Source organism: Sorex fumeus, unplaced genomic scaffold (assembly GCF_029834395.1).
Source record: "Sorex fumeus unplaced genomic scaffold, SorFum_2.1 ptg000010l, whole genome shotgun sequence".
Classification (NCBI taxonomy): Eukaryota; Metazoa; Chordata; class Mammalia; order Eulipotyphla; family Soricidae; genus Sorex; species Sorex fumeus.
Genome location: NW_026606067.1, coordinates 6,300,315 through 6,328,310, shown reverse-complemented (window position 1 = coordinate 6,328,310; position 27,996 = coordinate 6,300,315). Strand labels below are relative to the sequence as shown.

Here is a 27,996-nt window from a genome sequence, read left to right as displayed (position 1 = left end):
GTCGGCTTTTTATTTTTTGTGTGTTTACACACCTATGAACTTTGACGTTTACTGAGGGACCAGAATTTACTAAATTCTTGCCAAGTCCGAGTTAGGGTCACAGCTGGTAAGTTCTATTGAAACAAATACAAGTCTGGAGAGCACGACTGAAATGTTCCTATGACTATCCCCTGGGAATAGCTAACATGCACTTGCTGACCATCATCCTTCTTACTGTGTGGGCTTCCTGTGCCCAAGGACAAGGTAAGTTGAAAACAGATATAAGAATACTATATTGTATTATTTATTTGCATGTTTCTAAAACTTGAAGTATCTGAAAGAGCAGAAACCTCTTTTTAAACTGATAATGGAGAATATATTTGTAAGAAACATATCATATTTATGCCAGGGGAGTGTAACATAACTTATGTATTCTCTCTCTTGACATCCACAGCATGAAACACTACTTAATAATTTTCTTTGTTTTTGCATGGTTGGGAGGCACACTCTGTGATTCTTAGGGACAAATTCTAACTGTACATTCAGGAATCAATCTTGATGATGCCAGGGATCAACCCCATGTCATCCACATGTCAGGCAAACACCCTAACCACTGTACTATCACTCTGACCCCCACAACTACTTAACATTTGGCGATATAGAAATACCCTCACAAATCATTTAGAAATATGTCTCAAAATATGTAAACATATTTTATAACATATTACATATTTTATATAAAATATGTAATCATATTTTATATAAAATAACACAATCATTCAAATTGTGTTAAGGTTTGTTCTTGTATGAATACTCTTTCCATCGGGGGCGCAGAGACAGAATCGTGAGTAGAATTCCAAAAATGCCTGGAGACCTGCAAGCTCGCTCTGGAATGGCAGGGTGAAGAAGTGTCCCACGACCTCTTTAATTTATTATACTACATACTCACATCTAGTGCACTCAGTACAAAGAAATCATTGGCTGAGAAAAGGGGTTACAAGGAGGGACATCAGGACATCCAAGCATACATTGTTCTGTCATGTGTGCAATACCAGTGGTCGCACTCTCCAGAGAGGAATGCAAGGCCAAGCAGTCTGACACCATGAACTGCAGCTCCTTTCACCTGGAGTGAAAAGGGGATGTGAAAGAATGTCTGCATCCCAAAGCTGAGCTGGGTTAGGGATCTGAGAAGGGAAGATTTTTTCTTTTAATACTAAGAGCTAAAAGGCAGCCAGGGGAAAAGATGTTAACCCTTTCCATACCAGTCCAGAAACAGGAGTCATGGCTTGCCAATTTCATGGGGCCTGTGTTCCTGCCTGCTTGCAGGTCAGTCCCCGCGGACCCAGCCTACCAATTCTGGTTGGGCACCAACAGTTGTTATTCAGCTCATTAATACTTAACCTTTGGGAGTGATATATTTTTATACACTTTCATACACAAATATTTGTTCAGATTCATAAGTCAAACTCATGAAGTCAACAAATATGTAGTTAATATGGGTTTTAATTACACCTTAATAAATTAGAGATGGGGAGAGAAAGAAAGTGAGAAAGAGAGTGAGAGAGAAGCAAAGTGCTTGTCGTACTAATATACCAAAGCCTAAAAGAGTACATTAGTATGACAGGCTAAGTGATGGTGGTGGGGGTGTTGGAGGAAGAGGGTGAAAGGGATACTGGGGATATTGGAAATTGGTGCTGGGAAATGTACACTGGTGGAGACATGGGTGTTGGAAGATTGAAACCCAATCATGAACAACTTTGCAATTGTCCACTTTCTAGTGATTCAATGCAATTTTTTAGATAAAATGTAAAAACAAACAAACAGTGTCCTCTCATTGTTCATCAATTTGCTCGAGCGGGTCCAATAGCATCACTTATCAAGTAAAATGAAAAGCTCCAATAAATAACAATAAATTATAGTTTAAATTTCAGGGTTCACTAGCAAACATAAAGTAAATGAACTAATTTAATAGCATTAATATATCATATTGCCTGCTTATATAATTTCACTTTTATAGTAAAATGTATTATGTTAGCTACCACTGAACGTGATCTTTCTACATTGAGAAAATACAATTTTATAACGTTAATAGTTTCTGAAGCATATCATTCACATAGTCTTTAAGATATCATTCATATAATTACATATCCGTTATCTACCAAATTTCCACTTCGCAGAATTTTCGTTTGGAAATTTTCTTGAAGGCTCTTTTTCACTTTAAAAATTAATTGCTCTCATTACTGACTAATTATAAATAAAGCATCTAATGTTCTTTATGATATATCATTTATGAATAAAGTCTGAATTACTATGATTTCTTCCTATGTTTATAAGGCTTGGTTTTAATAATTAGCATAATTTTCTGCATGCAGAACTTTTGTCTACTATTCTGTCTATATTTCGGTAATCTTTTCATGAACAACAATAATAACACCCACAGAATATAAAGCTTCTTTTTTTCCAGCTTAAAGCTCTACTTCATCAGCAAAGTCTTTCTACAAGTAGCCCTTGAGCTGTATGCCTTTTAGGCTTTGGGTACACACATATTTTTCAAGCAAAGAAAGGGATCCACCTACTTGAAGAATAGTTGTGAGGATGTAGGCCTCTTTGTGTTTTGAACAAGCCGGGGTTGAATTGTTCCTCTCAAAATTCAAATGTTCCTATGATACAGTTCAGTAGAATTCAAGCCTTGCATATGTAAGGTGCCAGGTTTTGGTCTCCACTACAGCCAAAATGAACAGAGAATAAGTAAAAGCCATTGTGGAAGATAAGGGAGAGAGCTCAAAGGGTTCAAAGGGCTGGACCACGTGCCATGGATTTAGTCTCTGCCACCAGATGGCTTCTCTAGGACCGTCTGTATAGTTCTGGTGGCCCCTTTTACCAGCCAGTCCTAGTAGGCCAAGCATTGAACCACCAGACCTACATTCTTGGGACAGGTGATGCCAAGCATGACCCCAGGTCCTGAGTTCTATGTAGGAGGCATGATCTCCCCACCCAATTCTATTTGGATATTCTTACTCCTAGGGATTTACAACGTGTGTGGGTACAGAATTAGGTCTTCAAGGTGGTAATTAAGATAAACACAATAACAACAAGTCTCATGATGGAGACGTTACTGGGCCCGCTCGAGCAAATCGATGAACAACGGGAGGACAGTGACAGTGACAGTGAATTAAGATAAAACATTTCAAGACACATAGTGAGGTAATAACAAAGGTCCATAGTTAACAGAATGGGAGAAATGATATACATAACTGAATTGGGAAGGGGATAAGTGAGACTCCAATAAGTGACTTCAAAATAAATTGACTTTTTACAGTGTGGACAGTAATAATAAAAATTGTTTTACCATCTTCCAAGCACATATATTCATATGCATATAGTCATATAGACTGACTTGAAAGAACTGAAACATCATGAGGTCATCAAATACAACTGTACTCCTTTTGCTTTGGTGGGATGGGTTCACATACAACTGTGATCAGACTTTATTCCTGACTATGTGCTCACGGGTCACTCCTGGTGAGGCTAGCAAGAAAATAAGGTATGCCAGGGATCCGACCTTGGTCAACTGCATACAAGACAAGCAACACAAGATCCAGATTGTTCCAGTTTTCAGATCATCGTGTAGTAGAATAATGAAGCCACATAAATTGTAAGTTCATTAAAATAAATATTAAAATTAAATAGAATATCTGTTCTCATAAAATACTATTTATTTCTTTAGGAGGAACTTGTGACTTTCCCAAAATAAAACATGGAAGCATATATAATGAAAATAGATATGAGCATCTGTTCCCAGTTGCTATTGGAAAATATGTCTACTATTCCTGTGAACAGAGCTTTGCATCTCCAAAACAGTCAGTCTGGACACGAATAGAGTGTACAGCAGAAGGATGGTCCCCCGATCCACAGTGCCTCAGTAAGTAACATCCCCCTCATTTTCTAAAGGAACCAGGGTGTTCAATGAGCAGAGAGCAATGCTAAATGGGGCCACAGAGATATAGGGGAAGGGCTGGAGGAGCTCACAAAGACATTTTGTTTTATGAAAGTTCTTTTAGCATGAAATATGTAAAGCAAACCAATAACTTACAGTTGCTATAGACTATAAGTTCTTCAATTTGGGTTTTTTCCGTTCTGGAGAAGCCAGTATTCTCTTTTGAACATCTCTCTCTCTCTCTCTCATTCTTTCTTTCTGTCTTTTACTTTATCTCCCCTATATTTCTTATATTTTTGCAAATAAATTAATGAATTATTTCATTTGAAATGCTAATGAGAATAATTTCAAATGCCAAAAAGTTATACAAACTTATTTGAAATTGTATTAAAATTTTACCTAACACGTGGTTTTTCTTTGTTTTTCTTTTTTTGATATTTTTTATAAAAGACCTGTGATATACAAAGTTGAGTTTTAGGCATATAATAATTTACAATACCAATCCCACCACCAGTGTCAACCTCCCTCTACCAGTGTTCCCATATTCACGCCACATCCCAATCACCACCTCATCCTCACCTGTCAAAAGTGTCAGAGGTACGTTACATAGTTTCAGTGATTGCTGCTTAGATGTCCTGCTTCCAATGTTGTTGACTTTGTGTTTGAGATCTATGGATAACTTTACCACTCAGCCATATCACCAGTATGACTCAAGCCCTGATACTTGTTCACTGCTACTTTCCATTCTCTTTGTTCCCTCTTGATTTCTGCCTTTGTCTCTAAACGCTCAGGTCTCAGGTGATTTAGGCATCTCCCTTTTACTACAATACATATCATCAATCAGAGATCATTCTGTGTTTGTCTTTCCTTTGGCTTACTTCTTCCTACACAATATCTTACAGTTTCAATCAGTTTGCGCAAATTCTATGATTTAATCATTCCTTACAGCTGGGTGGTATTTCAGATGTTTATATACTACATTTTTATAGTCCTTTTGATGTTATTAGACCCCTAGAGTAATTCCATATTTTAGCCATTGTACTGATTGCAGCAATGAATAATGGTGTGCATATGTCTTCTTGAGAGAGTGTTTCTGTGTCCTGGGAGTAGATGGCCAACAGTGGTTTTGTTGGGTCCTAAAGCAGGTCAATTTTAAGTTTACTGAGATCTCTCCATACTGTTTTCCACAGGGTTTGTACCAGAAAACATTTCCACCAGCAGTGGATCAAGTTTCTTTTTCATCACATCTCCAACAACACAGATTTTTCCCAGTGTTTTTGATAGGTGCTATTCTCACTGATCTATAATAATATCTCATTGCCATTTTGATTTGGCTTTCTCTGATGAGAAGTGATGCTGAGAATTTCTTCAGAAGTGATTCTTCATTGACTTCTCTGTTCTCAGAGGACACAAGAACACTCTCACCTATAGTCTGGGGTTATTTTGTGCCAAGGCTCCTCAGTGTTTTCCCATGTACATCCAAGTATGGGGTACTGTATGTGCTACAACCCTTTGATCTACATATGCAGTGCTCAAAATATTATTTCCTTCTTTGTTAGCTAAAGGACCTTTATTTTATTTGATTTAATATTTTTCATATTTTAATAAGCTGATCTTTTATATTTTTACCTTTATAGAAATACGATTTTTCAATAGTATATTTAACATTTTTACTGCTTGGTTTGAGGGATTTTGGCCACACATGTCTGTGCTATGCCATCATTCCTGATGATGCTCAAGGGACAGGAGATTGAGCAGGGGTTATCTGAGAGCACTTTTTTCCCTATCACCAGTGCAGAAGAAGAAAAAGGGAAGGAGATAAAGTAGTAGAGGAGACAAAGATTAAAGTTATCACCTACTCTAGAAAGTATTTAGATCATTAAGTGAGACAAAGCAGAAACTTTTTAATGTCTAAAAAAGTTAAGGGGTATAAATAGTTCATAAATACAAATGAGGATTAATTAAATTACATATAAGTTTGTTTTGTATTGCTTGTTATTAATAATTGGCTAAGAATTATCAAAAAAAATTTCTTAGAGGAAAGTTGTGAAGATTGAAGATTGTTGTATTTCACCCAGGATCCAATAAGTCCTTCCATAAGAGATTAGTAACATGTTGCTAAAGGTTGAGTCTGTGTGCATATGTATATATATATATATATATATGTGTGTGTGTGTGTGTATGTTTGTTTATAAATATATTAACCTCCTAAGATGGGTTGCCTTCTGCTTTAAACCTCACCAAATGTGGTGTGGTACTCTTGGTATATTGGTGGTGTAAAGTATGAGATGCTACGTATTCACAGCAGCCCAGTCCAGGAATAGCTTTATCCTGGCAGTGGTTAAGTTCTGGAAGTTTTTAGCTGCAAGGCTGACTCCATTGTGGGGGAATGAACCTCACCCACTCCTCCTCTGGATTGCCCGAATGAAACAGCCTGGTACGGGGTCAGGAGCCATCTCTAGGCATATAGTTCTGAATTTATGTATTAAGTTTGAAAACATAAATATTTATTAAAAAAATTTTAATAGTGAGACATCATGAGGTACAGTTGCAGACTTACGCATTTTTGTGCTTGGGTTTCAATTATACAATGATCAAATACCCATCCCTCCACCCGTGCCCATTTCCCACCATCACGGATCCCAGTATCCCTCCCACCCCCCATCCCCCCATCCCACCCTGCCTCTGTGGCAGGGCATTCCCCCTTGTTCTCTCTCTCCTATTGGGTATTGTGGTTTGCAAAAGAGGCAATGGGTGACAATCATGTTTAGTCTATAGTCTACTTTCCGCATGCTTCTCTCATCCTGGGAGGATCCTCCCAACACCTTTATTTGGTGTTCCCTTCTTTATCTGAGCTCCCTTTTCCCCTAGTATGTGTGGTTGGCCTCCAAGCCATGGAGTAAAATTCCTGGTATTAATCTCCGCCATTCTTGGGTGTTAGTCTCCTATTTTGTTACTTTATGTTCCCCAGATGAATGCAATCTTTCTATGTCTATCCCTTTCCTTCTGAGTCATTTTGCTTAACATGATACTTTCCATGTAGTACCACTAGTATGTAAATTCCGTGACTTTGTCTTTTCTAACAGCTACATAGTACTCCATTGTGTAAATGGACCAAAGTTTCTTTAACCAGTCATCTGTTCTCAGGCACTCAGGTTTTTTCCAGATTCTGGCTATTTTAAAGAGTGCTGCAATAAACAGACAATTGCAGATGTCACTTCGACTATACTTTTTTGCCTCTCTGGGATATATTCCCAGGAGTGGTATTGCTGGATGAAATGGGAGCTCAATTTCTAATTTTTTAAGAATTGTCCACACTGTTTTCCAAAAGGGCTGAACCAGTCGGCATTCCCACCAACAGTGAAGGAGTGTCCCTTTCTCACCACATCCTCGCCAGCACCAGTTGCTTTTGTTCTTGTGGATATGGGCCAGTCTCTGAGGTGTGAAGTGATATCTCATTGTAGTTTTGATCTGCATCTCCCTGATGATTAATGATGTGGAACATTTTCTCATGTGCCTTTTAGCCATTCGGATTTCTTCTTTGTGAAAGTTTCTATTCATTTCATCTCCCCATTTTTTGATGGGGTTGAATGTTTTCTTTTTGTGGAGTTCAACCAGTACTTTGTATATCCTTGAAATTAACTCCTTATCAAATGTGTATTTGGCGAATATCCTTTCCCATTCTGTAGACTGTCCTTGTATTTTGGTCACTGTTTCTTTTGAGGTGCAGAAGCTTCATAGTTTAAGATACTCCCATTTGTCTATCTCTGTTGAAAACATAATTTAATTTAATTTATTATGCGCTTTGTGAACTTTATCTTAAAGTTGGCAAACTGTGATGTATTTTTTATTTTAAGTTATGTAATATTCTTCATTTGGGTTTTTAGGACACTGCATTTTGCCTTCTGTGGAACATGGCCATTCTGATTATTCACAAGTAACACATTTGGAAGGCGAAACTGTGAAAATTACCTGTGATATAGGCTACAGTCTCCCAAATAATCAGAGGATAATTACATGTACAGAAAGTGGCTGGTCCACTGAGCCTATATGCATTCCATACCGTAAGTAGAAATTTGTCATCTGCAATCTAGCATTTCTTTCTATTTACAAAGCAGGTGCTAGAAAGTATGTGCAGTATAAATCTTGTTATTATTTTCATATTTTTACTATTAATAATACCTCAGTAGAGATAAGAAATCTCTTTCTCTTTATTTGTGAGTCTTGCTAGTTGTTTATCGATCTTGCTTATTTTCTCAAAGAACTCTTGGTGTCATTGATCTGTCATCATGTTTTGGGCTTCCATCTAGTTAGTAACTGCTCCAGATTTTGTTTTCTTCATCCTACATAGTTTGAGCTCCTTTTGGGTTTTTTTTTTGTGTGTGTAAAAATATTTAATAGTTATATAAAAAACAATTTGTTACATATACATAGTAAAGGATATTAATAAAGCAAATTCTAGTGTAACTATGCTCCATCTTATTTTTTTAAATTTTTATTAGTTAAACACCATGAGGTACAGTTGTAGACTTACAAATTTTTGTGCTTGGGTTTCAGTTATACAATGATCGAGTACCCATCCCTCCACCAGTGCCCATTCTCCATCACCCCTAATCCCAGTATCCCTCCCACTCCCCATCCCCCCATCCCACACTGTCTCTGTGGCAGGGCACTCCCTATTGTTCTCTCTCTCCTTTTGGGTGCTGTGGTTTGCAAAAGAGGAATTGAGTGGCCATCATATTTGGTCTATAGTCTATCTTTTAGCATGCATCTCCCATCCTGGGCGGATCTTCCGAGCACCCTTTATTTGGTGCTCCCTTCTCTATCTGAGCTGCCTTTACCCCTAGAGAGTGAGGCTGGCCTCCAAGCCATGGAGTAAACCTCCTTTTGTTGGTCAGTTTCCAAGATCTTAAGCCGTTTGGTTAAATTATTTTTATGGGCTCTTTCTTTCTTCCTGATGAATGCTAGTAGAGCCATAAACTTTCCTCTTAATACTACTTTTTCTCTGTCCCACAAGTTCTGGTCATTTATTCTCCTTTGTTTCCAAGAATCTTTGGATTTCCACTTTGACTCTCTCTCTAGGTCACTGGTTGTTACTAGTGATTTGTTTAATTTTTATGGTTTTTTTGATTCTCCATTTCTGGGTCCGATTCACTTCTATTTTCAGTGCTTCATTGTCCAAAAAGATAGTTGAAATCATTTCTATCCTTTTAATTTTCTGCAGTTAAGTTTTATTGTCCTGTGTGGTATATCTTGGAGAATGTCCTGTGTGCACTGGAGAAGTGTATTCAGCTTTTGGGGAATGAAAATTCCTATTTATATCAACTCCTTCCTCCTCATCCATTTCTCCTTTTCTTCCCAAATGAGTTACAATCTTAATTAGGACCACTTATGAGTGATGAGTTTTTTCGCTTACTTCACCATTGCCTCTTTTTCTTTGAGGGTGATACTTTCATTAGGATAAAGTTCAATATGTATCTCTAGGTCTAAGTTCAATCTACTTGGAGTTTGCTGAGATCCTTCTATATAAAAAAGTGTTTTATCAATTAGGAAGATTTCATCTATCACTTTAATAAGAATTCATTTTTCTTAATAAGTCACGGTCGTCCTGTTATTCATCTATTTGCTCAAGCGGGCCCAGTAACTTCTCCATCGTGAGACTTGTTGTTACTGTGTTTGGCATATTGAATACGTCACAAGTAGCTTGCCAGGCTTTGCTATGCAGGCGAGATACTCTCGGTAGCTTGCCTGGCTCTCCGAGAAGGGCGGAGGAATAAAACTCAGGTCGGCCATGTTGGCCTCTTGCAAGGCAAATGCCCTACCCGCTGTGCTATCACTATCTTCCTCAGGTGTAACATCCGTTGACCTATCGAGATAATTCTCTCTTCTGTTACAATCTTTTGTTTAAAGACCTCCATTTGCAATAATTTAAGAGTTCTTCAGGCATCAACTTCATTTCTTTTGCCCCAAACTAATTTTCTTGCATCAATATCTAAAATATAGAAAAATTAAAGTTGACCAATTCTACAGCATTTTTAAAATAGTGTGTCATGTCCTTAGTCTCATTATTTTAATACAAAAAAAATCTGGGGACGAAGAAGACCCACGCAGTGCTGGTTCCTAACATAGAGCTGCGAGGGATGGGAAACGGGACTGTAGAAGGCCCTCGGGAACTGCCCTTTGCCCTCTGCCTATCCAATCCAGGTATTGCTGGGCACAGGAGGCTTTTCCAGAGCAGTGAGACTGAGACTACTGGTGCAGAGCCCATTCCTAACATAGAGCTGCGAGAGACAGGAAACAAGAACGCAGAAGTCTGGCGGGATCTGGACTTCTTCCACCGAATCAATAGAGGTATTGCTGGCCACAGGGGGCCTTTCCAGGGCCGAGGGACTGAGAAGGCCCGAGCAGGGCCGGTTCCTGACATAACGTTGGGAAGGCTGGCAACCAGAAATGCAGAAGACCCGCAGGAACCGCCCATTGTCCTCCACCCATTCAATCCACGTATGGCTTGGCACTGGGGGCCTTTTCAAGGCCATGAGACTGAGACTACTGGTGCAGGGTCCGTTCCTAACATAGAGAGGCGAGAGACAGGAAACAGGAACGCAGAAGACTGGCGGAAACTGGCCTTCCTCCGCGGCCTATCCGATAGAGGTATTGCTGGGCACAGTGGGCCTTTCTAGGGCTGAGGGACTGAGAAGGCCTGAACAGGGCTGGTTCCTAACATAACACTGGAAAAGAATGGGAAAGGGGAACCCAGAAGGCGTGCGAGCACCAACCTTTGTCCTTCGCCTATCCAATCTAGATATCGCTGGGCACAGGGGGCCATTCCAGAGCAGCGAAACTGAGACTACTGGTGCAGGGTCCATTCCTAACATAGAGTGGCGAGAGACAGGAAACAGGAACGCAGAAGACTGGCGGAAACTGGCCTTCCTCCGCGGCCTATTCGATAGAGGTATTGCTGGGCACAGTGGGCCTTTCCAGGGCTGAGGGACTGAGAAGGCCTGAACAGGGCTGGTTCCTAACATAACACTGGAAAAGAATGGGAAAGGGGAACCCAGAAGGCGTGCAAGCACCAACCTTTGTCCTTCGCCTGTCCAATCTAGGTATCGCTGGGAACAGGGGGCCATTCCAAAGCAGCGAAACTGAGACTACTGGTGCAGGGCCCATTCCTAACATAGAGCTGCGAAACACAGGAAACGGGAATGCAGAAGGCCGATGGGAACTGCCCTTTCCCCTCCGCCAATTCAATACAGGTATCACTGGGCACTGGGGGTCTTTCCAGGGCCATGAGACTGAGACTACTGGTGCAGGGCCGGTTCCTAACATAGAGCTGTGAGAGACAGTAAACGGGACCTCAGAGGCCCACAGGAACCGCCCTTTGTCCTCTGCCCACGCAATCCAGGTATTGCCTAGCACTGGGGTCTTTCCAGGGCTCACCCAGAGTTGTTCTCCCCCTCTTGCCCCATGAGAACCAGAAGTTAGCCTCTTACATGGAACATTCACTGCAGCACTTTAATCAACAGAAACACATTAAACCAATAACTCATTACTCACATCTCAGTTAATAGTACTCCAAAAACACAATAGTAACAGTGAACGTGAAGGTGTAAACGACACGGGTCAACAATGGTAAAGCAATGCAGAAGCTTACTTAGTGAAGAGACTATCCCAGATGACCCCAACAGTAATGTAGTGCTAGGCAACCTCTCTGACAGGATTTAAAAGGGAGTTTCTGAGGATGCATAGGGAGCTAAAAGACGCAATGGAACAAAGCACCAATAAAATACAGGAGAATTTCAAAGTAGAAATGGGGAAAATGCAATCAAAACTACAAATGGAACTGACAGATGTGAAAAACAAGGTAAATGAATTGAAAAACTCTATGGAAGGCCTCATCAGCAGAGTAACAGCTACTAAGAATAAATCAGTGAGCTTGAAGATCACGTGCAGAGACGCTCCAGAAAAGAGCAGAAAATGGAAAAGAGACTCCCAACCAGAGAATAGATGTCAAGAGAAGACAGGGATGAAGTCAAAAGGAATAACATAAGAATTATCGGAGTCCCAGAGGCACAAGAAAAAAACCCTGATGAAGAAGAATCTGTCAAAGACATCATTGCTACAATATTCCCAGAGCTAAAGAAGACATGCAACCACATTCAGGAGGCCAGAAGGGTACCAGCTAGAAGAAACCCAAAGAAAAAGTACCCCAAGACACATCTGATGAAAATAAGGAAAACCTTAGACAGAGAAAAACTTCTGAAATCAGCAGGATTAAAGAAAAAATTGCCTATAAACGTGCATCCTTAAGACTCATAGCCGACTAGTCTGATGAAACCTTCACGGCTGGAAAACAGTGGTGGGATATAGGGAACAAACTCAAAAAAATAAATGCTTCACCAAAAATACTTTACCCAATGAGACTCATTCATATCAGAACGAATGACACACAGTATCAGAGACAAACAACAGGTCAGAGACTTCATAGACTCAAGTCATGGTTACAAGAACAACTAAATGGGCTATTTTAAGACAAAACAAGCCCCACAAATATACCAAATTTTTGCAGAAAGATGAGACAAAACCATATAACAATAATCTCTTTGAACATCAATGGTATAAACGCATCAATTAAAAGACACAGAGTGGCGGGATGGATCAGAATATTGAACCCAACATTCTGCTGCCTTCAAGAAACACATCTGAACAGTCAGAGCAAACAGACTTAGAGTCAAAGGCAGGAAAACAATTCTACGGGCAAACAATGCCAATAAAAAAGCTGGGGTGGCCATTCGGTATCAGATGACATTGATTTCAAACTGAAGAAAGTCACAAGAGACTTGAAGTTCATTTCGTATTGATCAAGGGATCTGTACAGCAGGAAGAACTTACACTCATAAGTATATATGCACCCAGTGAGGGACCAGAAAAGTGGTTAAAGCAACTAAACAGAGACTTGAAGGAAGACATTGATAGCAACACAATACTAGTGAGAGAAATGGGGAGAGCATGATGAAATGTACAGAGGATGGCTGGTCCCCCCCTTCCAGCTGCATCCATACCAGTAAAAGGGACCTCAATTTTTATGTTCCTTTTTAAACTGATATATATCAATCACACATAGTTCATATCAACTGTTTCCTTCTTTTTACAATGTACTGATTTAATTGCTAGAGTTTCTATGTGTGAATATACATATTTTTTTATAAGCACACAACAAAATGTGTCAGGTAAGCATTGAGGATTGTAGCTAGTCTTTTTTGAAGGTTTGGTGAACTTAATAGTGAGCCTATCAGAACCTGAAATATTGTTCTTCAGGGACATCTTAAATCGCTATTTCAATGTACTTTTGTATGATTGGTCTGCCAGGTATTTCCTTTGCTCTCTCATTTTTACCTCTTCCTAAATAATTTTTGGGAGACTGCAGGGTTCTAAGATTGCATTCTTTTCTTCAAGGTTCTCCAGCTTAGTGGCATAGAGTTTTTCCACAGTAACCTCTTATGATGTTTCACATTTACTTTTTTGTCTCCCTTTTAAAACATGTTCACAATTATACATAGAATTTGAGGGATTTTTTTTATGAAGCTGACATTACATATTCCTTATATAAGTAAACACAATGTAAGTGCAAACTGGGATATATAATATCATACAGTGAAACAATCAGGATCAAATACAATCATCAGAATGGACAATGACTTTAACGTATATTCATTAGTGAGTCATTATAACAGCATTAATTATCTTAACGATAGTTCATTATAACAGTGAAACAATCAGGATCAAATACAATCATCAGAATGGACAATGACTTTAACGTATATTCATTAGTGAGTCATTATAACAGCATTAATTATCTTAATGATAGTTCTACAAAGCTTACTTTAACTTACTGCTTCTATAATGGGGGAGAGCATGCTGATGTACCTCCATTTAGAAGAAAAGTTGTAAGTCTTTACATTTTTGCGTTTTTAAATAAACTGTCAGTAAAATAACAGCCCATCTTTTAGTTTCAGTTATTTCTGTTATACAATGTATTTTTGGTTTAGAAACTATTAAGTAGCATTTATTACTTAGAAACTAGTGGCCCAGCGAGAGAGTACAGCATACAGCACTTGCCTTGCACCCAGCTGACTTATCCCATATGATTGCCTAAGCCTGCCAGGAGTGATTCCTGGGGGCAGGGCCAGGAGTAAGCCCTGAGCACTGTTAGGTGTGGCCTCAAAATCAAAAATCAAAACCAGAAACTTATGTGTATAATAGTTTGTATTGAACATTTATACGAGAGATCTATGTTATTTACTATTTCTGTTTTCAGCAGAGCAAAATTCATGCAGTTTTTGCTTCCCCTATCTAAAAATTATGCCTTAAAAGTTAAGATACATAACTTTTTGTGGTACATAACTTTGCAATTATTTATATAACACAATTTGTATTTTAAGTATTACAGCCTAGACACACTCTGGAAATATGACTAATACTGAAAGTTTTACTGAGTTTATAATTAGTGGAGACAGAAAAATCTCTAGATAAGACCAAATAAATACTGTGTTAAGGAGATTCCTTGTACAATACCTTGATGTTTATTATTATTTTCTGAAAATAGTTTCTCAATTTATTTTATGTTTTCTCAAATATACTCAGTGATTATATTATCTTGATACTTAAGTGAAAATAATAAAATATACATTTCAATGTTTTTATTTTATTTCTTTTTCTTACATTATATGCTGACAATGAACAGTAATTGAAGAAATTATGAAAAATTTGCCCCACACAGCATTTAGTTAGAGCAAATTATTATCAATTAACGAATACAACACATTTATTATAAAGAGAAAATGCCTTTAGTGCTTATACTAGAATAAACATATATACTAGCTTAACTAGTATACTTCTACAAGTAATCTGTATAATAGTATAATTAATTAATAAAAATTTATTATGCAAAAATATTTATATTGATAACTATACTAGTATAATAATACATACTTTACTTGTTTTATTATATTTATAATAATAATATTTTATAATTTATAATAATAATACTTATTTTCCTAGGGCTGGAGCATTAGCACAGCGGGTAGGGCATATGCCTTGCAAATGGCCAACCTTTCTTCAATTCCTCCGCCCCTCTCAGAGAGCCTGGCTAGGTATCAAGAGTATCTCACCTGTATGGCAAAGCCTCGCAAGCTACCCATGACGTATTCAATATGCCAAACACAGTAACAACAAGTCTCACAATGGAGACGTTACTGGGCCCGCTCGATCAAATCAGTGAACAACGGGGGGGACAGTGCTACCGTGCTACTAGTTTTTACTTTACTTTCTAAAAATTAATCTGTCAGGATATCTAGCAAATTATATCTAACATAAAGATGAATATAAAATATTTGTCAATCATTTACTGATGCAATTATATAGTATTTAACAAAATATTTGACAAGAATACCTTTATTAAAATCACTGTAGTGCAGTAAAAATGAAAAATGACTTTTTTCCATTTATATTTTTTTCACTACTTATAAATAATAAGACTATATATATTCAACTTGGTAAGTACGAAAGAATACATTTCTATTAGCAAAATATTTGAGAAAACAAAATAAGTTTTGTTTTGAAAACTCATATATTAAAAAGTAGAGTTTCATAAAATGATAATTTAATTGCATTATTGAAAATTAAACTTCTCATTTAATTGAAACATTTATTCTTGCATATATTTCACAACTATTATGATTTGGACTCATAATTCAAAAAGTGTTATATTTATAATCTACAGAATAAAATGTACTACAGAATAAAATGTATCTATAATGGTTCATGTTTCTAATTTGCATGCTTATATACATAAATATAAATAAATTGGTAAATGTGCTTCAATTTTTCAAGACAGTTTAAAAAATCCTTTCTTTTCCATCTTGTGTAACATTCAAGGCATTGGTTTATCACTTTTGTTTTCAGATTTTTTTTTGATACTCTAAAATCACATGCTAAACAACTCAGTATTACCACTTTGGAGTAAGAGTTGCTCAACTAAATTGCCTCTAAACAACATTAGAATGAAATATCTAACTCTATCAATCTTTAGAATTCTGTTATAGACCAACATTTGAGAATGCCAGAACAGAGAGTCGTGGCAAACGGTTTAGGGTCAATGACCATCTGGAGTATGACTGTCACCCTGGATATGAAAACAAACATGGAAACACCTCAGGGACCATAGTATGTGGTGACAGTGGCTGGTCTGATACACCAACATGTTTTGGTAAGTTCCATTTTTCAGCTGTTCTATCTGAGAATATCAAACGAGCACTTTCCTCGAGTTATTTTGCAAGGAACGCTTATTTAAAAGTATTATCTTCTCATTTGATATAAACTAAAAAGAAAGTGTTTTAAGACCAAGAAATAAATAATCAAATCACAACAAATGGCTGCTTCCTGGAGAGGGACATGTAAAGATTAAACAATGTGATTAAAGAATGATTGTTTTTGTCACTGAAGTGCAAGTATTCACTTAATCACTTAATCACTTAACTTCCCATTAATCGTCGATTTGCTCGAGCGGACGCCAGTAACGTCTCCATTTGTCCCTGTCGTGTGCTAGTATAGCCCAATGGCGTCTGTTCACTCTAGGAACATGAAGAGCCTCAACCAATCGTTCATGATCTTGATGAAGAAGTCTGACCATCTGGTAGGTGGATGGCCACGCAGTCATTTGACATCCTGTGGAATCCAGTCGGTAACAGCTCTAGTCCAGCGGTTGTCTTTAAATCTAATTACGTGACTAGCCCATCTGGTTTTTGACACCTTGGCAAACGAGACAGCGTCCCTGATTCTTGATCATCAACAGATGTCAGAACTCCGGATTTTTTCTCTCATTTGAGTGAAACGTGATATTCCAAGCATAGCTCTTTCAATTCTTCTTTGGTAGACCTGAATAGCGTTCTCATCCTGTTTGCATAGGACCCAGGTCTCTGAGGCATATGTTAATGCAGGAAGAACAGTGGAATCAAAGAGATGTGCCCGGAACCGGAGGTTCTTCATCCTCTTAGCTATTTCTTCGATGCTCTTGAAGGCGTTCCAAGCTGCTCTCTTCCTCCTGCGCAGCTCGGGTGCCAGATCATTTGTCATGTTGACTTCTCGACCTAGGTACACATAGCTGTTGCATTCGGAGATGGTCATTCTGTTGAGAGCGAATGGGGTGTCAGGAACGAGTCTGTTTCTCATAAACATTGTCTTCATAAGATTCAGCTGTAGTCCTACCTTTCCACACTCACGGTCAAAGTCGGCCAGCATTTGTGCCGCTTGGCTGTTGTTTGGTGTTATTAAAACAATGTCATCAGCAAAGCGGAGGTGGTGTAGTTGCCGACCATCTATCTTCACTCCCATTCATTCCCATTCCAGTTGTTGCATGATGTTTTCGAGGGTGGCACCGAAGAGTTTCGGTGAAATGGTATCACCCTGCCGAACCCCTCTCTTGACATCAGTGATTACTTCTTTGTAGAATGGTGAGATCCTGGTAGTGAAACCACAATACAGCTCACGGAGGATCTTGATGTATTGGGCTTGAATGCCCTGATTGGCTAGGGCTTCAATGACCGCTTCTGTCTCAACAGAATCAAAGTCCTTCTTAAAATCAATGAACGTTAGACAGAGTGGCATCTTGAACTCCCAAGAAACCTCAATGAGCTTGGTTATCGTGTGGATATGGTCGATGGTGCTAAATCCTTTGCAGAACCAGGTTTGGTCACATGGTTGTCCTTCATCTAGTGTTCTGCCAATCCTATTTAGGATGACTCGAGTGAACAACTTGTAGATGACAGACAATAGACAGATCGGGTGATAGTTGCCAATGTCATGGATGTCTCCCTTCTTGAACAGTAGTACGGTCCTGCTGGTTTTTCATTGGGATGGAACCTTGCATTCAGACAAGTAGCGTGTGAAGAGCCGAGCCATTGTACTGATGAGTACTGACGGCAGGTTCTTCAGGTGTTCAGATCTAACCTTGTCTGGGCCGGGTGCTGTTCGTTTCTTTACCGACGAAATGGCGTGTCGGATTTCGGAAGGGACAATGTTGGGAACGACATATCCATCCTGTGGAATTTGACATGTCGGCAAGTGGACATGGTTATCGAAGATATTTGAGTAGAAGTCATGGATAATCTTCTCCATTGCCGTTCTGGAGGATGTGATAGATGCATCAGGACGTCGGAGGGCAGTCATCTTGGTCTTGTAGTTGACAAAGGACAGGGAAATAAGCTCAAGAGTTTTCTAAGACAGGCTTTTTTTTTGTTTTTTGTGACTATCTCTCTCTTGGCGTTCCTCACACAATCATGGAGGTGCTGAACCAGTCCATCGCATTCCTCGTCAATGTTGTCAACAATGGCATCTTCCCATGTTGCTGCAATAGTGCCAAAGAGCTCCCAGTTGGTGGTCGTTCTGGGAGTTCTCGTTTTAAACTTTGCAGCCCTTTCTCCCCACTCTGTGAAGTAGAGTTTTGCACGAAGGAGACGGTGCTCCGATCACGTTCAGAATGTTGAGACAACAGCGACATCAGTCAGGCAAAACCGTCGATTGAATATGATGTGGTCTATTTTGTTGTGGAATTGTCCACCGGGAGAGTCCCATGTCCAATGTTTAGATTCAGCCTTCTGGAACTGTGAGTTACCATGGATGGTCTTGGTCGACATGATGAACTCAGACAGTCTCTCACCCTGTTCATTCCATTCTAGGCCATGAGTCCCGATGTGAAGTTCTTCAGCTGATCTTCTCGGTCCTATCTTGGCATTAAAATCACTGACAATGATCTTGTAGAAGGTGTGGTCTTCTTTATAGAACTTCTCCAGCTCCATGTAGAACTTCTCAATTTCTCTTTCATCATAATGAGATGTTGGTGCATAGACAACGAAGATAGAAACTGCTGGCAGTGAGCCACATCTATTCAAATGTATACGTCCAATTTGGGTTGTTAGGCATTCGAATGAATCAATGCTCATGATCAAGTTTGTGTTGACAAGGACACCAACGCCTCCGACACCTCTTTTATCGCATGTTCCGAGGAACAATTCTTCTCCAGTGTTGAAAATGGCATGGTGAGATTCGTGCCTTCTTGTTTCGGTCAGACCAATGATGTCGTATTTGATCTTTCCCGCTTGTACCATCAGGTCGTCGATGGATGCATCTGATGCTAGCATACGTGCATTGAAAGTACAGACGATCATTTTTGTCTTCCTTCGTTGTGGCAGCCTAGTTCGGCCTTGAGATTTTATCGGCCTCTCCTTTCTCATCCTTCTCAGTGCTGTCATGTCAGTGAAGCCTTCAGGGTCAGGTGAATGAGACCCATTGTAATTTCTGGTTTTGGCATATCGAATACACAACGGATAGCTTGCCAGGCTCTGCCATGCGGGAGGAATACTCTCGGTAGCTTGGCAGTCTTTCCGAGAGGGATAGAGGCTTTTGGGGCAACCTCTAATCGCCCTGGTAGGTGTTACCATATTTGAACCCTATCAAATATAGTACGGCAATTCTGGAAGATGGGTATTTAGTGTCTTATGATGTTTCGCGCGGCCGCTTTGCAGCTGCGCAGGTCCCGAAAGCGTCCTGGAGTGTGGCGGCGGCTGGGTAGTGGAGGTAGTGTCCGTAGTGGAGGTCTGCAAGTTGGGTATTTATCTGGTCCCGGTAGGGGTAGGGTGGGTCTTCTGTGCGCAATCCGATCCCTGGGTCTCTGGTGCTTGGTGGAAGCAGACAGGGCAGGGTATGTTGGGGCTCCTGATTATAATCCCTTGTATTCAAGGGATTGCATGCAAGTTTTCATGTTGTTTAAAACATCATGCTTTATTAAATTTTGACTTCTTTCAACTTTCTCAGTTATTTTACAACAAAGTTATGGCTTGCATCTCCCCACTAAAAATTAATGTATAAAAAAAGTTGTGATATAGATGAACACATATAGGGTTCCGAAAAGAATTCAGCAAGATAGACCATATCCACACGATAACCAAGCTCATTGAGATTTCTTGGGAGTTCAAGATGCCACTCTGTTTAATGGTCATTGATATAAAGAAGGCCTTTGATTCTGTTGAGATGGACGTGGTCATAGAAGTCCTAGCCAAACAGGGTGTTCAAACTGAATACATCAGTATCCACCATGAGCTATATTACAGATTCACTACCAGGATGTCACCATGCTACAAGGAAATGATCATCCATTTCAAGAGAGGAGTTTGGCAGGGTGATAACATTTCACAGAAACTCTTCAGTGCCACCCTCGAGAACATTTGCAACGACTAGAATGGTAAGGAATGGGAGTGAAGAAAGATGTTGGCAACTATACCACCTCTGCTTTGCTAATGACATTGTGTGAAAAACAGCAAATATTAGCCAAGTGGCACAAATGCTGGCCGACTTCGACCATGAGTGTGGAAAGGTTGAAGGTAGACCACATCTAAACTTCACAGAGACAATGTTTAAGAGAAATGGTCTCGTTCCGCACAGTCCATTCACTCTCAAAGGAATGACATCTCCAAATGCGACAGTTATGTATACCTAGGGCAAGAAGTCAACATGACGAATGACCTGGCACCTGATTTGCGTAGGAGAAAGAGAGAAGCTTGGAATGCCTTCAAGAACATTGAAGAAATAGCTAAGAGGACAAAGAACCTACAGCTCCAGGAACGTCTCTTGATTCCACTGTTCTTCCTGCATTTACATATGCCTCAGAGACCCGGGCCTTACGAAAACAGGATCAGAACGCTATTTGGGTCTCCCAAAGAGGAATCGAAAGAGCTATGCTTTTCATGCTTCACTCAAATGAGAGAAAGAATCCAGAGTTTCAGATTCTTTGTCAACAGTCAAGAATCAGGGACACTGTCTCATTTTCCAAAGCATCGAAAATCAGGTGGGCTGGACACATAATGAGATTTGGAGATGACCGCTGGACTAGAGCCATTACTGACTGGATTCCATGGTACGTCAAAAGATTGCATGACTGCCACCTATGAGATGGTCTGATTTCTTCAACAAGACCCTGAAAGATCGGTTTGAGGCTCTTTTTGTTCCTAGAATGAGCAGATGCCATTGGGCTACACTAGTAGTGACAGGGAAGAATGGAGACTTTACTGGCACCTGCTTGAACAAATCAATGAGTAATGGGATGCCAAGTGATCAAGAGATCAAGTATTAGATGCGCAATGGATACGATGCAGTCACAAGAAAGATGAAATCATATAGCTCACTGCAAATTGTTTGGAACTGGAAAGTATCATGTTAAGCAAAATAAGTCAGAGGGAGAAGGACAAATACTAGGAGATCTTATTCATCTATAGTATATAGAAAGACAAAACAAAGGCATAGGCAATATTAAACAATGACAAACCCTTGGTCTTGAGTTACAACATTCCAATTACAGAGCATTAGGAAAAGATTGGAGAAATGCAGAGGTGAACTTGAAGTGAACTAGAGGCAGACAGTCTTGAGCACTTTGCTGGTGTGGAGGTGAAAAAGTCCTGCACATCAAACCATAAATGCTAACATTATTATAAACATGCAGCTTACTCTATAGTTAAATAATACTTAACGATATGGAAAAATTTTATGAACAAAGGCTAAACAGAAAACAAAGAGAAAATGTCCCTAAGGCAACACTTGTAGTGGGCAAAGGACTGTTTAGTAGTCCTTGGAAGGTATAAATGGCTGGGATAAAATAGGGTGAGGGCTGAGGAGACACAGCAGAAGACATATTTGAGTTCTGTTCTGGCATTTTTTTACTATCAAGTATTAAAATCAAAGTTAAGCAATCAATCATATGACTGATTTTAAAGCAGCAGGTAAATAGAAATACAATTTTAAGGTGGTGCTGGCTTGAGAGAGAGGAATGTGAAATGGTCTCACTAGGGAGGAATGTAAAATGTTTTCACTGGGTCACATTTTGACTGAGTTAAACGTGAAAAATATAAATTAGATATGTAAGATACAGAGCTGAATATATGGAGCTAATTAGAAACATACATTTATCATCTACGTGTAAATCATGACATCACACTGGAAATTTATAAATGATTTAAAGAGAGGATCTCTTGAGACTGAACTCTAAGAAGCATTTCAATATTATACGTCTGATAGACTAAGAACAGAAGGCAAAGCACCCCAAAAATTGGACCTCAGAATTGAGTGAAGTAACTGTAGTATTCAAAGTTCTTACGATAAAATGATGGAGAATAGGGAATTCTAATAGACCAATTATTAGTGAAACTCATGCAATGGGGTTCTAAATCCAATTTCATTACTAACTAAGCATGTTTTCTAGAGCAGCAATGAAGAGTAGTTGAAGATCATTCATTGTTCCTTTTTTGTAAAATGTTTAAAATTTATTAACGTTCTTGTACTTCAAAAGATTATTTTGGCTATTAGGTTAAAGTACCGCTATAATATTTTTGAGACAGTCTGATTCCGAAGTTAGGCAAAAGAAATTTATCTAATTAATTATTATAGTAATTGGACTGGTGCTTTTTCTAATTCAGTCAATACAACCAGTTAGAGTATAGCAAATATGTAGTGCATTTGACCAAAAGTAAACAACTGAAGCAATTTTGGTGAAACAAGGAGGACAGAATGTTCATAGAATCCCGTGAAGAAAAATAATCAGTAAGAGATGGAAGCCAAGAGAGTCTAAAAGAGTTTTAAAAGCACCCCTGTAGCATCAACAAAAAGAATGCATGAAACTAAACCAAACACAGCATCACACAGAGTTTTCGAGAGGAAATAAGTTCACCAGCTAGCACAGCTATCAATCTGGGGACATGTGACTCTGAGGAATGCAGAATAGTTTCCCTATGGAGAGGAAAGTGTTCAGAGACTGGAAAGGAAAGCGAACCTGCCATCCTTTCCTGGAATGAAAGATACAATCTTAGGCAAAGGTTCTGAATTCAAGGTTTTGCAAAATTTCGGCTATAATTTAACACTCTCTGTGTTGAAAACAGATCCAGATCTGGTTAATCCTAACACTAGTGAGGTAGGATACTTCCCCTGATATCCAACCCACCAGCACGATTTCAACCTCAACTCTCAGTACATGAGTTCCCTGATGCAGGTTTGCTGATATAGACTTGACACAATGGACAGGTCACAGTGAGGACTCAGTACAAAGATTTTTAAAGTGAATGAAGCTTTGTATATGTACTTGCTAAGTCAAAGAGTCTTGGCAATTGTATCCAAAGAAACCAAGATAAGGTCATATGTGCTTGAAGAAGCTATCCCCAGGTTAAAATGTAAACATGCCCTACTATCTAATAAGATTAGCTTGATGAATAGCTGTTGCTTGGAACATGTGACCAATATTCTGTCACTACCCAATATTACTACATTGGACGTCAGATCTAGCAACTGTGATCCCTGACCAAGTAGATTTTGGTAATATAGCAACTATAAGACATTGGTGACCATAAATTCCCTGTTGTCATTTAGGTGCACACAATTCAAAGAAATAGACACTAATTAGATACTGCAAACATTTAACAAATTATCTCAAGGTAATCCATGGCTGCCAGAAACCACTAGAATTATAGGAATCAGCTTAATATTGTGAATGAAGCACTGGGTTTATTCTCGGGAGAATTCAAAGTGTGCCCTCCACACTTAACTGCCATGAAATGCCTTTCCAAAAAAGCCAGTCACACAGAAAATAAAATGGGCCGATCAGGAGTAAGGATATTGAAAAATAATTGAAAATTTCCCTAAGAACAAATGCCCAGGTCCTGATGAACACTAATGTGTTCTACCAAAAGTTCAAATAGGTCTCACTATCTGTACTCGTGAAGCATGTCCAAACTATTAAAGAAACAGCAATCCTTCCTAAAATCTTATGAACTTAATATTACCCAATACCAAAGTAAACAGAGGTATTACTGAAAAAAATTCCAGATTGATATCTCTGACCAACTTTGATGCAAAATTCTCCACAAAAAATCTTAGTGAGCCAAGTTTAACAATATATCATCATGATCTAGTGGGATTCATTCTAGGAATGCAAGGATGGTTCAGTATATGGAAATCAATTAATGTAATAAATCCAAAAATAAAGATAAAATCATATGAGTTTCTAAGTTATTTGACCTAAATAAAGGTAATGTATTTTGACAGACAACGTATATATATACACATAATATTGCTGACATACATTCTTAAAAAAGAACTTAGATGCAAGAAGCATTTTCTAAATCAATTCATGTAGCACTGCACTGTCATCCAATTGTCAATCGATTTGCTTGAACGGGCACCAGTAACGTCTCCATTGTGAGACTTGTTGTTACTGTTTTTGGCATATCAAATACACCACGGGGAGCTTGCCAAGCTCTCCGTGTGGGCGGTATATTCTCGGTAGCTTGCCGGCCTCTCAGAGAGGGACTGAGGAATCGAACTCAGGTCGGCCGCATGCAAGACATAGAACAGTTTGAAGTTGAGGAAGGTGTTGTCTCCCATATTCTTTTTTCCCAAGGATTGCTTTAGGTATTTGTGGAGACTTATTGTTCCTTATGAATTTCAAGAGTATTTTGTGTATTTCTTTGAAAAATGTCATGGTTATCCCATAAGGACCACATGGAATCTGTAAAAAGCTTTGGGGAGTATCGCCTTTTTGACAATGTTAATTCTCCCAATCCATGAACAGCAGGTGTGTTTCCATTTCCTCCTGTTCTCTTATTTCTTGAAGTAGAGTTTTGTAGTTTTCTTTGTATAGCTCGTTTACCTCAATAGTTAAGCTGATTCTAAGGTACTTGATTTTCTGCGGCACAACTGTGAACAGGATTGGTTTTATTATCACTTTCTTCTCTTTCATTATTTGCATATAGGAAAAACATGAACTTTTGGATATTGATTTTGTAAACTGCCATTCTACTATAATTAACTATTGTTTCTAGGAGCTTTTGGTAAAGATTTTAGGGTTTTCTAAGTACAGTATTATGTCATCTGCAAATAGTGAGAGTTTGACTTCTTCCTTTCCTACCCGGATGCCCTCAATATCTTTTCTCTTGCCTAAATGCTGTGGCAAGTACTCTATTGAATAGTAGTGACAAGAGTGGGCAACCTTGTCTTGTACCTGGTCTTAGTGGGAAAGCCTGTGGTTTCTCCCCCTTAAGAATAATGCTTGCTGTGGGCTTTTGGTAGATGGCTTTGACTCCATTGAGTACATATAGTGTATTTGACTATATTGACGTTCCTTCAACTGCCATTTTGTTGAGAGTTTTTATCATGAATATTTGCTGAATCTTGTCAATGGATATAATTCATGTATCGACATATATTTAGGCTTTCAATATCACCTTTCCATGTTCTAGTTATAAATGTGATTCCAATCATTTGATGTAATTAAGACTGATACCAATTTATTACATTATAATAAAAGTTTATTAAGACATATTGATTTGACCTGTATCTATTATCTCAAATATAAATGTGCACCATTAAATGTTTTGCTTTAAAAATTCACTACATAAGTCTGTATCCTTTTTTCGTTCAGAAATAAGTATTTAAACTTACCAATTTTGGGGCTGGAGTGATAGCACAGTGGGTAGCATGTCTTGCATGTGACTGACCTGGTTTCTATTCATTCCTCCCTCTCGAGAGTGTAGCAAACTACAGAGAGTATCGCATCCACATGGCAGAGTTGGCAAGCTCCCCGTGGTGTATTTGATATGCTGAATACAGTAACAAGTCTCACAATGGAGACATTACTGGTGCCTGCTTCAGCAAATCGATAAACAACAGGAAGGAGGTGTTACAGGTGTTACAGTGCTAAAATTTTAAATTATGCTAAGCACATAATTCCAAAGAAGAAAGTATTTTAACTCAGGACAAAAGGTTATGTACATGGACATCTAGAAAGATAGGAATTAAAAGCCCAGGACTTGCATGTTGCCAACCTTTTTTCAATCACTGGCAAAACCTAGCCACATCATAATAACCATATTATGCTATTTTTATTTGCTTTATTTCAAGTTGCTATGCTCTTTGGTATAGATACTAAATTTTTATACAATAAATAATTTGTTAATCTTTGATTAATGATATCAAATATATACTTTTAGATCCTAAAGAAAAATGTGGACGTCCTCCAGCCATTGACAATGGAGATATTACCTCAATGCCTTTAAAAGAATATGCTCCAGGATCATTAGTTAAGTACCAATGTCAGTCCTACTATAAACGACGGGGCAATAGTACCATAATATGTAATAAAGGAAAGTGGACAATACCACCAGAATGTTTAGGTAAGTATTTACATATTCTTTTGCATTCTGAAAAAAATTAATGTGAAGTTCTTTGTTTCAATAAAATTTTCAAGTATTACAAAACTAGTGCTCTGTTGAATGTTTGGTGATTATTATTATAGAAGAATATAAAATGATCTTCGTTAAGTAATAAAGGCAAAGAAAGTTTCTTTAATGAAAACTCTTATTAAGATGGGCCAGCGTGATATCAAAGCAGGTAGGGGGTTTGCCTTGCATGCAACCAACCAGGGTTCGATTCCTCCACCCCTTTCAGAGAGCCTGGCAGGCTATAGAGAGTATTCCGCCAACATGGAAAAGCCTGGCAAACTACCCTGACGTAGTCGATATGCCCCAAACAGGAACAACCAGTCTCACAATGGAAACATTACTGGTGCCCGCCCGAGCAAATCGATGAACAATGGGAGGACAGTGCTACAGTAGGACAGTCCTTATTAAGATATTTGACATATATATCTTTAATTCATTTTATTTTAACAAATTAAACTAGTACCATTTTACTTGATTCACAATTTAAATAATTTCAATACATACAATGTATTTTGCATGTGTAAAATGTTTGATATTTAATTCTTGAGTCAGAGAAGACTGTATTTGATAGTCTGAAGTTAAGTGGAAATTTCTTGTATACTCTTAATGTTTTATATTTTTGCCTTCAGATCCTTGTGTAATATCAGAAGACATCATGGATAAACATAATATACAAATACAAGAAAGAAGAGGAAAAGAGATTTATTTTCAATGGGGGGAAACTGTTAAATTTATGTGTAAACGTGGGTATCAAAAACAGACTGAACAGAAATCATTTCGAGCAACCTGTATGAATGGAAACCTGACATATCCAAAGTGTGAATAAAAATATTTGAAATCTTATCTAAGCAGTCATAAACTTAAAATATGTACAATTATTTAGACTTTTCTTCATTAATCCATTCTTCTTAACTTTACTTTCAAGTGTAACCTAACACAATTTACTCAGAAGTCAGAATTTATGTAACCTACTATGTTGACGCAATTATAGTCTCATGATAATGATCATGACCATCCTGTTATTCGTCCATTGCCTCAACCAGGCCCCAGTATAGTCTCCTTTGTCCTAGCCCTGAGATTTTTTAAAAAGTGCCATATTCCAGGTCTTTCAGAGTTAGGAGAATGAGACCCATCATTGTTACTGGTATTTGGCATATTGGGTAAGCCACGGGGAGTTTGCCAGACTCTGCCATGTGGGCAGGTTACATTCGGTAGCCTGCCAGTTTGTCCAAAGTAGGAATGGGATAATAAGATGTCATAATAAGATGTTGCGTGGCCTCAAATGCAGCCACGTGGTTCCGGGAGCTGGGTTTTATAGTCTCTGAGTCTTGGCTGCTTATGGGATTTTACGGTGCCTGGGGGCCAGTTAGTGGGTGTGACTCCTGCCTACTGGAATTTGGAGGATCTGGGTGGAGGATGCTCAGCCCCGATCCGAGCAGGCTTGGAGATCTCAGCCCCAGGATCCGCATGCCTTTGTTCCTCTGCCGGTACCTTCATGTGTGTGGAGAGTGGTGTCAGCATGGTGGTAACTGGTTCTGGAGGTCTTCGGCTGCCGGAACCCTGGTCGGGGCAGGGAGGGAAACTCAACCCGCTCCCCTCCAAGGGGCCCCGGTGAGGACAGCCAGGCCTGGGGGCAGGAGACTCATTATAGTCTCAGAGATTCATAAATCACATTGCAAATGTGCCACATTAAAATTTTGTGAAACGTGGGCCTGAGGTGATAGTACAGAGGTTAGGGTGCTTGACTTGCATGCACCACATATGGTCCTT

General features: G+C 38.8%; 1 protein-coding gene across 4 annotated transcripts; it reads left to right on the top strand.

Moving 5' to 3' along the window:
* The first annotated feature begins 69 nt into the window (after positions 1-69).
* CFHR3 (complement factor H related 3) lies at positions 70-27,069 on the top strand. Of its 4 annotated transcripts, none has more exons than XM_056110576.1 (9): positions 70-243; positions 3,707-3,901; positions 7,804-7,980; positions 10,121-10,567; positions 10,719-10,868; positions 11,020-11,169; positions 16,005-16,181; positions 25,996-26,178; positions 26,856-27,069. In XM_056110576.1, exons 1-9 carry the CDS (start codon positions 186-188, stop codon positions 27,050-27,052), a joined length of 1,734 nt encoding a protein of 577 aa, XP_055966551.1. In that variant the 5' UTR covers positions 70-185; the 3' UTR covers positions 27,053-27,069. The 4 variants fall into 4 exon arrangements, with proteins under 4 accessions (XP_055966551.1, XP_055966552.1, XP_055966553.1 ...); XM_056110578.1 differs by having other exon boundaries at positions 73-243; positions 10,121-10,267; XM_056110577.1 differs by lacking the exon at positions 10,719-10,868.
* The last annotated feature ends 927 nt before the right edge of the window (positions 27,070-27,996 follow it).

Excerpts from the sequence above, each read along its gene's own strand:
- CFHR3 (XM_056110576.1), top strand. The coding sequence starts at position 186 with ATGCACTTGCTGACCATCATCCTTCTTACTGTGTGGGCTTCCTGTGCC. Across the intron at positions 3,902-7,803 it reads CCCCGATCCACAGTGCCTCA|GACACTGCATTTTGCCTTCT; the intron begins GTAAGTAACATC and ends TTGGGTTTTTAG. Across the intron at positions 16,182-25,995 it reads TGATACACCAACATGTTTTG|ATCCTAAAGAAAAATGTGGA; the intron begins GTAAGTTCCATT and ends ATATACTTTTAG.